The 13,284-nt window shown below is 44.8% G+C and overlaps 1 protein-coding gene across 1 annotated transcript in view; it reads right to left on the bottom strand.

Moving 5' to 3' along the window:
* The window catches only part of Mybl2 (MYB proto-oncogene like 2), a 34,382-nt gene extending 30,883 nt beyond the window's left edge, over window positions 1-3,499 (bottom strand). Inside the window, exon 1 of the mRNA XM_046434002.2 lies at window positions 3,276-3,499. Coding sequence (XP_046289958.1) covers window positions 3,276-3,295 — 20 coding nt within the window. The 5' untranslated portion in view covers window positions 3,296-3,499. The remainder of the gene's footprint in view (window positions 1-3,275) is intronic.
* Window positions 3,500-13,284: the final 9,785 nt, after the last annotated feature.

The following is a 13,284-nucleotide window of genomic DNA, read 5'->3' as shown; positions in this document are numbered from 1 at the left end:
ATGGGGTTGCATACCTATAATCCTATTGACTCAGGGCACTGAGGCAGGAGGATCACAAGTTCCAGAGCAGCCTGAGCAATTTAGGAAGACCCTATCTAGAAATAAAAAATAAAAAGGGCTGGGGATGTGTGGCTCAGAACAGAACACCCTTGGTTCAATTTCCAGTAACACACAAACATGATTTCCAGTCAATATTTTCTTTTCAATGAATTTACATTTGCAATGGATATTTTAAAGATAATGTATGCAGGGGCTGGGATCGTGGCTCAGCTGTAGAGCCCTCCCCTAACACGGGCGAGGCCCCAGGTTCCATCCTCAGCACCACATAAAAATAAATAAATTAATTAAAGATAGATAGATAGATGGATATAGATAATGTATGCAATCATCAAGCACCAGAATTTTAATATTAGTTACTTGGAAGCTGGGTGTGGTGGTGTACACCTATAATCCCACCAACTCAGAAGGCTAACGCAGGAGAATTCCAAGTTCAAGATCAGCCTCAGAAACTAGGGAAGCCCTAAGCAATTTAGCAAGACCCTATCAAAATAAAAAGTAGGGCTGGGGCTGTAGCTCAGTGGAAGAGCACTTGCTTAGCATGTGTGAGGCATTGGGTTTGATCCTTGGCACCACATAAAAATAAAAAAATAAAATGAAGGCATGTGTCCATCTACAACTACCAAAAAAAAAAAAAAAAAAAAGTAAAAAGGGCTGGGAATGTGGCTCAGTGGTTAAGCACCACTGGGTTCAATCCCCAGTACCAAAAAAAGAAGAGACTATTAATTTTATTAATTACTTGGGAAAAACATTTTAAACATATTCTCAGTAATTAAATCCATTTTTGTATATCCCTTTTTAATCCTGGCCTACACAGTTAATGGAGAGAAAAATCAGTATAAGCATCTGCATTCTAGGGATTTTACTCCTAACAGGCAGTTTTCCTGCTCCAAAAAGTCGTATTTATCTAGTTTAATGGCTACAAAATTGGAGATGATGCATACCTCCAAGTTATGTCAGGTGTTCACAGAAAGCTGGTGACCTCCCCTAGCTCTACGTAGCAGAACCTGCCTTAAATTACCTTTAACAGGTACATTCCTAGGTCAAGCATTTGTAAACTGAGAAAAGCCTACAGATTTCCAAACAAACAAAGCAAAACAGCTCTTGTTCCCTAAAAGGCTTCCTTTAATCTCTCTATTCCTTCCCCTTCTTCCCCAGAACTCAGCATTACTTCCTAGCCACTCTCACAGTCCCACAGAATGAAGAAACCCTCAGACCCTTAGTTGCAACTGCCTGTGCTTATACCAACCACAAAGGTCAGCTCCACCTTCGTATCCTGGAATTTGTCACTAAAAGACCTTGAAGACATGTTTGCCTAGGGCATGACTGGATACAGAAATGAATAAATAAATGTGTAAAGCTGCTGCCTACTGGTCATTAAGAATGGCTAATTTGGGGCTGGGGATATAGCTCAGTTGGTAGAGAAAAGTGTCTTAAGTCTCATAATATATTGGTCACAGAAGGATCTGGCATTGAGTTTTGCTCTATCGTTCCTGACCCAATTCACAAGTCTACCACCACTGGTAGTATAGACAAAATCTATAAGATTCTAATAACAGAATGAAATTGGCTTTAAAATCAACTGCCCACAAAAACTCCTTGCTGACAGAAATAATCTTTGCTTCTCCAGTAACCAGCAAAAGGCCCAGCTCAGCCAATGTCCTGTCCAATGTCCTATCCAGTGTGTGGACACTCTAGTGCTCTAATTCGGTGTAATGAGGACAGCATCTCAGAACTAGGAGAAGTGTGTGAGATAATATACTTCTGTCACCCACAGGTGCTGGCCATCCACTTCCCATTCTCACTATACCCAAGTAACAGATGTGGAAATTCAGGTTCATAGGAGTTATGCCATTTGCCAAATCCACAGCCAGGGTCTGAACTTCCTTAACTGCAAAGTACTCATCTTAAAATCTCCACTTTAAAAGTAAAAGCTTGTTTGTGGTGACAACCACAAAAATTTTGGTGCAATATAACCTTTCTCTTGCCCTTGGATGTACTGTGCTCTGCTCCAGGGCCAAATGAGAATGTTGAGTGAGAAATGGGACACTGGGGCACAGGACAGTCACAGCCAGCATGGCCAAGAGCCGAGGCTTGTAGAGTGCCTGGGTGCAGCAGCCATTCCTCACATGGAAGGGGGTACCAGGAGAGAAGTTACAGAGGACCTGGAGATGGTCTAGGGAAGTGATTCCTGGAGTTAACACTTCCTGAAAAACTCTTCCTGGTCATTGGAGCTGCCCTGGCAAACTGGAGCCTGAGGAAGACAGTCCCTGTGCCAGATATCCTGACCATTGCCCAAGAACCATATGCTTCCCAGGGGGGAGGAACTCTGGGGAAAGTCAGCAAAAAGGGCTTCTCAGATATGTAACCTCAGCCTGTGAAGGCCAGCATCACCCATCTGAAGACCAAGCTAAGGTTATTGGGTTGCACAGACCCAGGGAGGGAACATGGCTGGATCCCACTGACCCCCTCTCCCAGACAGGCTGAAAAGACCAGAACTCAGGTCCAGGTCGACTCTGCAGCTTATTGCTTATTCTCTGAATAAGTAAAATGGAGCCGCAATTCCTCTCACTGCCCCAGGGGCTGCTGGCAGAGCGGTCCAGATACTCATCAGTTTCTGTACCTTCAACCCCAGCTGCCCAAAACTCGTGTGAAACCGGAAGAGAGAGAGGTCTCTGAAACTAAACCAAGCCAGACGCGTGACCCAAGTGGGAGAGACAATGGAACCCCCACTTGGCACACTCCTCAGTTGGGGAAGAGGGCTCGGGGGCTCTGTGCTTCCCGGAATGTGAGAAGAAATACCTATGGGCAAATGTGAACCACAACTAGGCTTGAACTACAAGTGTACCCCAGTATTTGGCCCCCATCCGCTGTGACTTGGCTAATCACTCTCCCTCCCCATGGCCTCCCTTCCCAATAAAGGACTTTCCAGCCGACACCGGGCGTCCCACCCCCACCCCGAAATTAGGCGGGAGACAAAATGACATCATACAGGGCTTGGTCCTGGTCTCTGGAGACCCGCCTGTTCCAGCTCCCAGGCCCAGAAGGCCCAAGACCGAGGTACGGGTCTCAAGAGCCCCTTGGCTTTGCGCGCGACCCAGTGTCGACTGGACAGGGACGCAGCATTTTCCGCCGGAACCCCTCCACCACGCGGTCGTACCGGCCCTGGCGAGGCAGCGAGGGAAGAGGAGGACCCCAGCCCACTCGGCTCCGCTCACCCGCGAGTCCGCCGAGACATCCCCCCGGCCCGGGCCGCGCCGCGCTCGCCCGCCCGCGGCTGAGCCCGGAGCGGGAGCCGGGCCGGGGTCAGGACACGAACTGCTCCGGCCGCTCCGGGCCCTGGGCCGTGCTCCGAGGTGTCAGAGTACCCGCAGGTCCCGCCGACCGCTCGCAGAAACTGTGGCCGCCACCGGCGCGCACAGAAGCACTTTCCTATCTCCCGCCAAGCGCTTCGGCGCCGCCCGGGCCTGGCGCGCGAGCGCAGGGGCGGGGCCTAAGGCAGGGGTGGGGTCTCCAGGAGGGAGGAGCTTGCGAGCCGGACCTTAGGGAGGGGCGGGCCAGACCTTAGGGAAGGGCGGGGCAGGACCTGGCCAAGACTGCCTAAGCCCCAAGCGGTGAGCGCCCGGAGGCATCGCCTTGGGAGACGTGCGTCCTTACAGGGTGCCACGTGACTTAGACCAGATTCAGGCCACGTGCGGATCCTGGGCGGCAAAGGAACAGCCCACGTAGCAAAAACTGAGGGAAGGCCATGAGGCATGAGGATGGGAGAGTCAGGCTGGAAATACCACCTGGGCAAAATCACTAGGCTACGCCACTCCTCTGTCCCTACAGCTCTCACCCCCACTTAACTGGTGCTTTACCTACCTAGACCGATTGGGTCCTCAGACCTGCTTATTGTTCAGATTCAGAGCCTCCCTCCTAAAATGCAAACGAAATGTCTCCAGACCTTAAATTTCTCTTCTCTCCCTGTGTCACCTTAGGGTAAATTACTTACTCGGTACCAGGGCTTATAGGGTTCCACCAGATAACCACACAGGACCTGGCCAAGGGAACTGGCCTGGCCTCTGCATTTGCCTGGGCCATTTGAATTGGAACTCCCTTCCCCTCCCATCAGACTATTTCCTACTTATCCCAGGGGTCCTCTGCCCACCATCTGTTTGTTGACTTATGCATTTCCCCCTTCAAGCTAGGATCATAGGGAAAGGAGTTTCAAACAGCCTCTCAATTCATCCCAGAAGCCATTACAATACCTGATACAGGAAGCCCCCCATCCCCCCACCCCTGTACTGCTTAAAGTTTTTTTTGACTTTTAAATTCAGTTTATCTTGCACTTAACAAATTTCTAGAGGTTCAGCAATAATTTTTCATCTTAGGTTGTCACTAACCAAATATCTAAGTGTCACCCTGGGAGGAGTGGGAAGGAACTGGAAATGAACTATGAGAAAGGAGTCTGGGGCAAATGTGGCAAACTTGGGCCTTTTAGTGGGGCTTAGGCCTCAGAGTCTTCCAGAAACTGCTGGCCACGTGGGTACGGTTCAGCTAGCCTCTGCAAACCTCATTTACCACAGGAGATGGAAGACTTAAGAGCTAGAAGTTTCCATGTCATTTAATTCCTGACTTCTTCCAGCCACTCTGGAGCCTCATGAAGTAATGCAAATGGACATCCCCCGTTAAGCTCAGCAGCCAGACTTACTAGGGTTTAAATCCCAGCCTACCACTCATTGTTATTAGGTTGGATTTTTTGTGGTTTTGTTTGTTTGATACTGGAGATTGAATTCAGGGCTGCTTTACCACTGAGCTCCATCCCCAGCCCTTTTTTATTTAAAATATTTTTTTAGTTGTCAATGGACCTTTATTTATAAGTGGTGCTGAGTATAGAACCCAGTGCCTCACACATGCTAGGCAAGTGCTCTACCAAGCAACAACCCCAGTCCCCTTTTTTAAAAATTTTTTGAGATAGGGTCTCAATTATTTACTTAGGGCTTTGCTTAAACTGCTGGCTTGGAACTTGGGGTCCTCCTGCCTCAGCCCCCATTGGGGCAGGGATTACAAGTACTTGCATGCACCACTACACCAGGCAATGAGTTGTTATCTAAAGCAAATTACCTAAATCCCCTGTGCCTTGGGTTCCTCATCTGTGAAAACGGGTTTTATCAAAATCTTTTATTTATTTTACTCTGTACTAGTCACTGTTTTGTGTATAAATTTTAATTAATTTAATCCTCATAACAACCCTAGTATTTTCCTCTTTGGCAGAGGAAACAAGCAGATTCCCCAAACCTGGGCTGTCTAGTTCTAGAGTCTATTGTAGGGAAAAATAGCCTCCCTCTGCTGCCCTTCTGGCTCTTTTTTTTGTACTGGGAATTGAACCCAGAGGTGCTTAACCACTGAGCCACATCCCCAGCCCTTTTTAAAAATTTTCTGAGACAGGGTCTCACTAAGATGCTTAGACTCTTGCTAAATAGTTGAGGCTGATCTTTAATTTGTAATCCTCCTGCCTTCCAAATCACTGGGATTATAGGACAGCTCCACCATTCTCAGCCTCTCTGCCTTCTTTGCCTGGGCTACAAATTAAATTTATATAAAACAGATTAACAGGAGAAAAAACATTTAATTACTTACATATGCATGGAAGTCACAATAAATAATGGAGGAGTCATATGAAGAAGTGTTACATAATTGAAGCTTCCAAAGCTATAAAGAGGGGTGGGCAGTGAGACAGTCACTGAAGGGTGAGGAAAGGAATTATATAGTGAACAAAGATTTTCTTGTGATGCAGATAAAAATCTGAGATAATAAAATTTATCAGGAGCAACCCTCTTCCTAATACAGAAACTTTACTAATGTAGACTTTCTTTATAGATGTAAATTTCTTTTTCAAAAGGATAGTTTTTCCAGAGCTATTCCCGGTATCTACAGTCTATCAAAATAACCAGTTCAAAATATGCCCAAGCACTATATATTTTGGGGTGACACATTCTGGTCTCTTACAGTCATGTTTAAGGGTTGTGTGTCCTGAATCCCAACATCATGCTGTTAATATTTACACTGGTATATACTTTGTAGGGTTCTTATCAAATTAAATAAATATGTATAAAGCAGAGGGAACAGTCTGGTACATAAGTACTATTATTACTATCAGCTTTTTTTGCGGGGGGAGTGCTAGGATTGAGTCCAGGGCCTCCTGCATGCTAAGCACACGCACTATCTCTGAACTAACCCAGTTTTTGTTGTTAGGCATTATTATTCTGACTTCAGCTGCCCTCACATTTTGTCTTTTTGAGGTCCAGAAAGCGCTTTGCATGCAGTACACACTCTCATAGATTATTAATCCCATTTCAGAAAAGGCAGGACCTGGCAGTTTGGGGAAGATATTTGCCCAAGACAGAGGCAGGGAGGGAGCAGATGCAGAAGTCCATCTGGAATCCGAAACTGGGGCCTATACACTAGAGCCAGGGCAGTCTGGGAATCAGTGCCTTAAATCAGGCAGGTATACCAGATGAAATCTGGTGACCTCCACAAGTTTGTCCTCTCCAGTTATCATCTTGCCTACAGACACTCCCTAGGAATACTCCAGCATCCTTGGTGCAGCCACACCTGGGAGTGGTCCCTAGACTCAGGAGAGATAACATACATTCTGAACTCTGCTGGGAAACATTTCCTACACGAGCCCTCCTTAGATAGGGACACTCCAACTACATACTCATTCCATAATCTGCCCCACCCCAGACTCCAGACTCAGAGCCTGTCCCTGCACAGGCTGGGGGGGGGGGGGAGGGAGAGACAAACACTGACTGGTAAATGATAAGTAGGATCACCTGATCTTCTGCCTGGAGTTTTCTCTCTTCACTGAATTACGTTTCTTTTCTTCGCAATTGTGGAGATCAAACCCTGGCTCTCCTAGAAGCCAGGCTAGCTCTCTACCACTAAGCTAAAATGGCAGTCACTTTTTATTTTTGATACCAGGGATTGAACTCAGGAGTACTCAACCACTGAACCACATCACCAGCCGTATTTTGTATTTTATTTAGAGACAGTGTCTCACTGAGTTGTTTAGCGCCTCGATGTTGCTAAGGCTGGCTTTGAATTCATGATGCTCCTGTCTCAGCCTCCAGAACCGCTGGAATTACAGGTGTGTGTCACGGCATCCAGAGGCAACCAAATTTTAAAGATAAGAAAACTAATAAGACACAAAAGTTATGAAGTAAATTACCCTGATCACACAACTAATGGGCTGGTAGTCGGAAGCAAAGCAATCATAATTTGAAAATAACAATCTGAAATGTAAATTTGGTGTATTCCGTGAAAAAATGCTAAAAAGTCTGAGAATGAAAGCCGGAGGCTAGTCAGGAGTCAATCCAAACATCCATATGCTTCCAAAACTCACCAATTGGTAGTGGAGACAATGAATAAGCAGAAAAAGAGCTCTGTGAGATAAAGATAAATTGCAAGGGTTTGAGTGCCCACACTCACACTTAAGTGGGTCACTGAAGGCTCTTCAGAGCTGGGTGATTTAGGAATCTATAAGGTGAACAATGTAGAAAACAATTCAAAGAAGCCAGGCACAGTGGCACACACCTATAATCCCAGAGGCTCAGGAGGTCCAGGCAGGAGGATCACAAGTTCAAAGCCAGCCTCCACAATTGAGTGAGGCCCTAAGAAACTTAGCAAACCCTGTCTCAAAATAAAATAATAAAATGGGTTGGGGATATGGCTCAGTGGCTAAGCACACCTGAGTTCAATCCCTGGTACCTGAGGGGGAAAAAATAGAAAGGATGGCACAAGGAACAAGGAATGTATGACAGGGAGGAGGAAGATTAGAAAATTTTCAGTGATTGGCAAGAGTTCAGTCATTCTAGACTCCTTTCAAATAACCTATCTGATCTATCCATAAATCTTATTCACTCTACCCTCAAACTGCAAATATATCCAGTGCACATGAAAAGGAGCTCGATACTACATCCTTAGAGAAATGTAAATTAAAACCACAGTGAGTTTACCCACTAGAATGACTAAAACTAGAAAGACTAATGTTGGTATTTTACTAATTTTGTACCCACGGTGGATTCTTTCTTTGTTGGAATCTTGGAACCAAAAACAAAGCTGAGGGCTAATTATACAGCAAAGGAAAGTTTATTCTTCTGCCAAAGAATAAAGAGAAGCCAGGATAAAACTCCAAGATGAGCTCCTCAACCAAACAAAGGATTAGGGTCCTTTTAAGATGAAGAGGGAGGGCTGGGGATATAGCTCAGTTAGTAGAGTGCATGCCTCACATGCATAAAGCCTGGGGTTCAATCCCCAGCACCACAGTAAGAGGGAGCTGGCTATGGTGGCACATACCTGTAAATCCCAGCAGTTCAGGAGACGGAAAAAGAATGACTGTCAACCTCAGCAACTCTACCACAAACTATTTCAAAATAAAAACTTAAGGGCTGGGGTTCTGGTTCAGTGGTAGAGTGTTTGCCTAGCACGCTGAGGCACTGGGTTCGATCTCCAGCACCACATAAGAAAACTAAATAAACAAAGTAAAGGTATTATGTCCATCTACAAATAAAAATATTTTTTAAAAATAAAAAACTTAATACCAAAACCAGGCATAGTGGCATATGCTATAATCCCGGGCACTTGGGAGGCTGAGGCAGGAGTTCTAAGCCAGTCATCTAGATAATTTTTTCTGATTTTTGACAAGGACATGCTCAACTGCTGAGGCTGGCCTCAAACTAAGGATTCTTCTGTCTCAGCCTCACAAATTGCACCACCATGCCCAGACAGCCTAGATAATTTAGTGATTACCCTGTTTCCAAATGAAAAATTTAAAGGGCTGGGTGAGGAAGCTTAAAATGAAAATAAAATAAAAAATCTTTTCAAGATCAAAAGTTGGGGGACTGGGGATATACTGGTAAAAACTGCCTGATATTTATGAGGCCCTAGGTTCAATCTCAGCCTGCAAAAAGAAAAAACAGGAGGTGGGGCAGATTTCAGTTAAGGAGTACTATTATTCATGACTTCTGGGATGAGAGTTGGGTCCATTCTGGAAATAAGGGGCCCCTTTCTTTTGATCCTTGTATCAACCAGTTTCAACCTGGGTGAGAAGCAGAACAGACCAAAATAGAGATAATAGAGGGGAGTTTTATTAGGGTCCTACACTACAATCTGGGGATGTACAGCAGGTTCACAGGCAACCCCTCATGGCTGGAACTGATTTTGCCAGTTCCATTTTTTTTTAAAGAGAGAGGTGAGAGAGAGAGAGAGAGAGAACTTTTTAATATTTATTTTTTAGTTCTCTGCGGACACAACATCTTTGTTTGTATGTGGTGCTGAGGATCGAACCTGGGCCGCACGCATGCCAGGCGAGCGCGCTACCGCTTGAGCCACATCCCCAGCACCTACCGTTCCATTTTGAATCTGGTTTCCAAGTAGCAGCAGAGGTCCAGGATGTCAGATGTTGATGAATATAAACTCTGGAACAGAACACTGGTTGGCCAAAAAGATTGTTTCTTAGGGTTTGAGAAGTTATTTGCTGGTAACAATGAGAAACAATTAGAATTCTTATACTGCTAGTGGAAATGAAAAAAAAAAATTGTAGGACCACTTTGGAAACTGTTCAGTTGTTTTTGGTTTTGGTCCTTCTGGGTACCAACCTGGATTGGGCACACTAGGCAAGTCCTTTACCACTGAGCTACATCCCCAGCCCCACCCAGTTTAATAGTCTCTTAATAAAAACTTAAAACATCCAAGCACTATGGTGTATGCCTATAGATTCCCAGTTACAGGACGCTGAGGCAGAGGGATCACTTGAATCTAGGAATTCAAGACCAGTGTGAGCAACATAGGGAGACCCCATCTCAAAGGGAAAAAAAAAAAGTACAATCATACACCTATAATGTGATCCAACATTCCAAGAAATACGAATGCATATGCACACATGAACAAAGACTTTTACATAGTTTTATAGCTTCAATCTGGAAAAGAACAACTATTGGATAAAGAGAATGAAGGACATAAAACAGATATGCCCATACAATCAACAATAAAAGGGAGCTAATTATTAATATAAATTAATTTCAAAATAATTATGCTGAAAGAAGCAAAAAAGAACACACTGCATGGTTCCATTTATATAAAACTCTAGAAATTGCAAACTAACCCACAATAGTAGAAACCAACCTAAAGTGACAATGGAAGTGGAGGAGGAAGAAGGATAACAAAATTTTGGCAAGTGATGGATATGTGCCTTTTCAAGACTCTAGGGGTTTCTCTTGAGCCACTATAAGAAGTGTGGAGGCACTGGTCAACAACTAGCACCATGAACACTGCCAGGGTTTGTTCTACCTCCTACAGTCCTGGGCTGTGCCTTCATTAATGCAATTAGAAATCAGAGAACCTCAGTCTCTTAGAAACTAATTCAGATCCTTTGGGTTTCTCAGGAGGGAGATGAGACCCACGACAAGAGCTGGGGTCCCGGGCTAATTTACACACACTCCACGCTCAGGCCCGGCCCAGACCTCTACCCCGAACCTTCGGGGGCATCAGCTTCGGCCAACTCTTAGCCTTTCAACTTATTTCTTCCAGTTTTGTGAACACGGTCACTTGCAGTTCATCAGACGAGCAGGGAAGGGAGTCGAAGTCAGGGAGAATGGCAGTGGTCGCCAAGGCCTCCTCAAAGGCAGGTGGAAATCTCCACAGCTGCGTAAGCCCCCCAGCTGCAGCTGGCGGCGTCTACAACCTCCTCTGTTAAGACACAAAGGGAGCCCGGGATCGGAGTCAACCCGGCAATGCCGCTACCAGCGGATGATCCTAGGCCAGTGACGTGGCCGGTTTCGAAGGGCCTCCCGTGTAGGTGGAATCCAGAAGCCCCAGGCCGCCGCTTAAGGAGAGCACCCACAACACTAAGCGTCACTCAGAGCGATCCGCACTAGGATCCCGCGCTATCGTGCCGCGCAGAGCATCGCGGGAGTCGCGCCGTCTGACGTCACTAGGGGGCGCCTGCGCGCGGGGTCGGGGTCATTTACTGAGTCCTGGCCACAGCTCTGGCCCTGGCAGCCTCCGACGTTAACGTGGGCCTGGAGAGTTCATCCTGCCCAGGCTGGGTCATAGGCACTGGAGAGGTTGAGAGGCTACCAGCACCGCAGATTTTCAAGCCATTCGTCAAGCCCTGAGATTTTAACTAGTTAATTTCTCTCTGCAATTAGATTGTGAACTGCCGGAGGGTACCTAGGATGAAACCTTGTTAGGCTTCACGTGAAAATCTCTTATGTACATGAGCAAGGCGATTCGTTTCAAAGCATATATTTCTTCCTATCTCTTGAAGGCACGGGAAAAAATCGCTAACACAGGTTTCAGAGGCTGAGGGTAGAGTTCTTTCCCTTCAATGGTTAAATTTTTAAAATTAAAGACAAAATTTAATTTCAGAAAGGCATATGTAGCTGCTCTAGGACCTTTTAGGAAACAGTTTTTTTTAATGAACTTAATATTTATTATTATTATTTTAGTTTTCAGTGGACACAACATCTTTGTTTGTATGTGATGCTAAGGATGGAACCAGGGCCGCACGCATGCCAGGAGAGCGCGCTACCGCTTGAGCCACATCCCCAGCCCCAGGAAACAGTTTTTAAACTGTCCTGATACTTGGTTTTACAAATAAGAAGTAACTTAAAGGCACCCACATCCATGAATCATAAAATGCCACAAACTGGCCAGGCATGGAGGCTGAGGCAGGAGGACTGCAAATTCAAAGCCAGCCTCAATAACCTAGCAAGTCCCTTTCTTAAAATTAAAAAAAAAAAAAAAAAAAAAGAGGCTGGGAATGTGGCTCAGTGGTTAAGTGCCCCTGGGTTCAATCCCCATTACAAAAAAACAACCACAATTTTTCCCCCTTGAGAGGATAGAGTTTCCTTCACTTTCATTTACCTCCCGCTTTCTCATGATCTTTTGTCCTCTTCATTTTTAAAAAATATTTTTTAGTTTTTGATGGACCTTTATTTGCTTATTTATATGTGGTGCTGGGAATCGAACCCAGTGCCTCACACATTGGAGGCAAGCGCTGTACCTCTGAGCTACAACTCCAACCCCTGTCCTCTTCATTTTGACACTTATGTTTCTCTATCAGAGACATCTGAATTCAACAAAATCTCCAGTTATTTTTATTCTGCTATCTACCAGGACTGATACCATCAGTTTTATTGCTTCTGTTTTTTTATGTTTATTTATTGGTACAGATTGAACCCAAGGGCACTTTACCACTGAGTTACAACCCCAGTACTTTTTACTTTGAGACAGGGTCTTGCTAAATTGCTAAAGCTGGCCTCAAATTTATGATCATCCTGCTTCAGACATGCAAGTCATTGGGATACAGGCATGTACCACCATACCTGTCTGATTTTCAAGTTAGTTACTTTTCCTCTCAAATGGTTTTAGTGCTAGGAAAAGACTGTGCCCCAAGTTAACAATCACTGAAATAGAGGGGCAATCTTTTTTTTTCTCTTTCTTTTGCAAGACTGGGAATGGAACCCAGGCCCCTCTACACTGAGCTACATTAGTTTTTATTTTGAGACAGGGTCTCACTAAATTGTTGAAGTTGGCCCTGAACTCGAAATTCTGCCTCAGACTCCCAAGTAGCTAGGATTACAGGTGTGCTAGAGGGACATTCTTATAAATCACATTTGAATTTAAAAACACTCATGCTTATGATTTTAACTAGTTGATTAAACTTAATTCACTAACAGAGGACCAATCTGACATTGTACACAATACTACCTATGAAATATTCTTGCCAAAAATGTTAAATTTAGGGCTGGGGATGTGGCTCAAGTGGTAGTGCGCTCGCCTGGCATGCGTGCGGCCCGGGTTCGATCCTCAGCACCACATACAAAGATGTTGTGTCCGCCGAAAACTAAAAAATAAATATTAAAAAAAAAAAAAATTCTCTCTCTCTCTCCCTCCCTCTCTCACTCTATCTTTAAAAAAAAAAAATATGTTAAATTTAAAGTTAGTCAAGCATTTAGACTGAACTTTCAATTTAAAGAAAATAAAGGAACAACAGACATCATGATGAAACAACCAGATAAATCCAGAATGTGGGCTTTTTGGCACGCCACCTAATTTGATCTCTTCAAAATCTCAATGGTTGGCTACAGGTGTAGCTCAGTAAATAGTAGAGTGCTTACCTAGCCTGCTTGAGGACCTGGGTTTGATTCCCAGCATAGCAAAAATAAAAACAACAAATGT

The sequence above is a fragment of the Marmota monax genome, unplaced genomic scaffold (genome assembly GCF_021218885.2).
Source record: "Marmota monax isolate L192 unplaced genomic scaffold, Marmota_monax_Labrador192_F-V1.1 WCK01_AAM20220418_F8-fsc00014, whole genome shotgun sequence".
Lineage (NCBI taxonomy): Eukaryota > Metazoa > Chordata > Mammalia > Rodentia > Sciuridae > Marmota > Marmota monax.
Note: the sequence above shows the minus strand (reverse complement) of the source record. Positions and strands in the feature narration are given on the sequence as shown.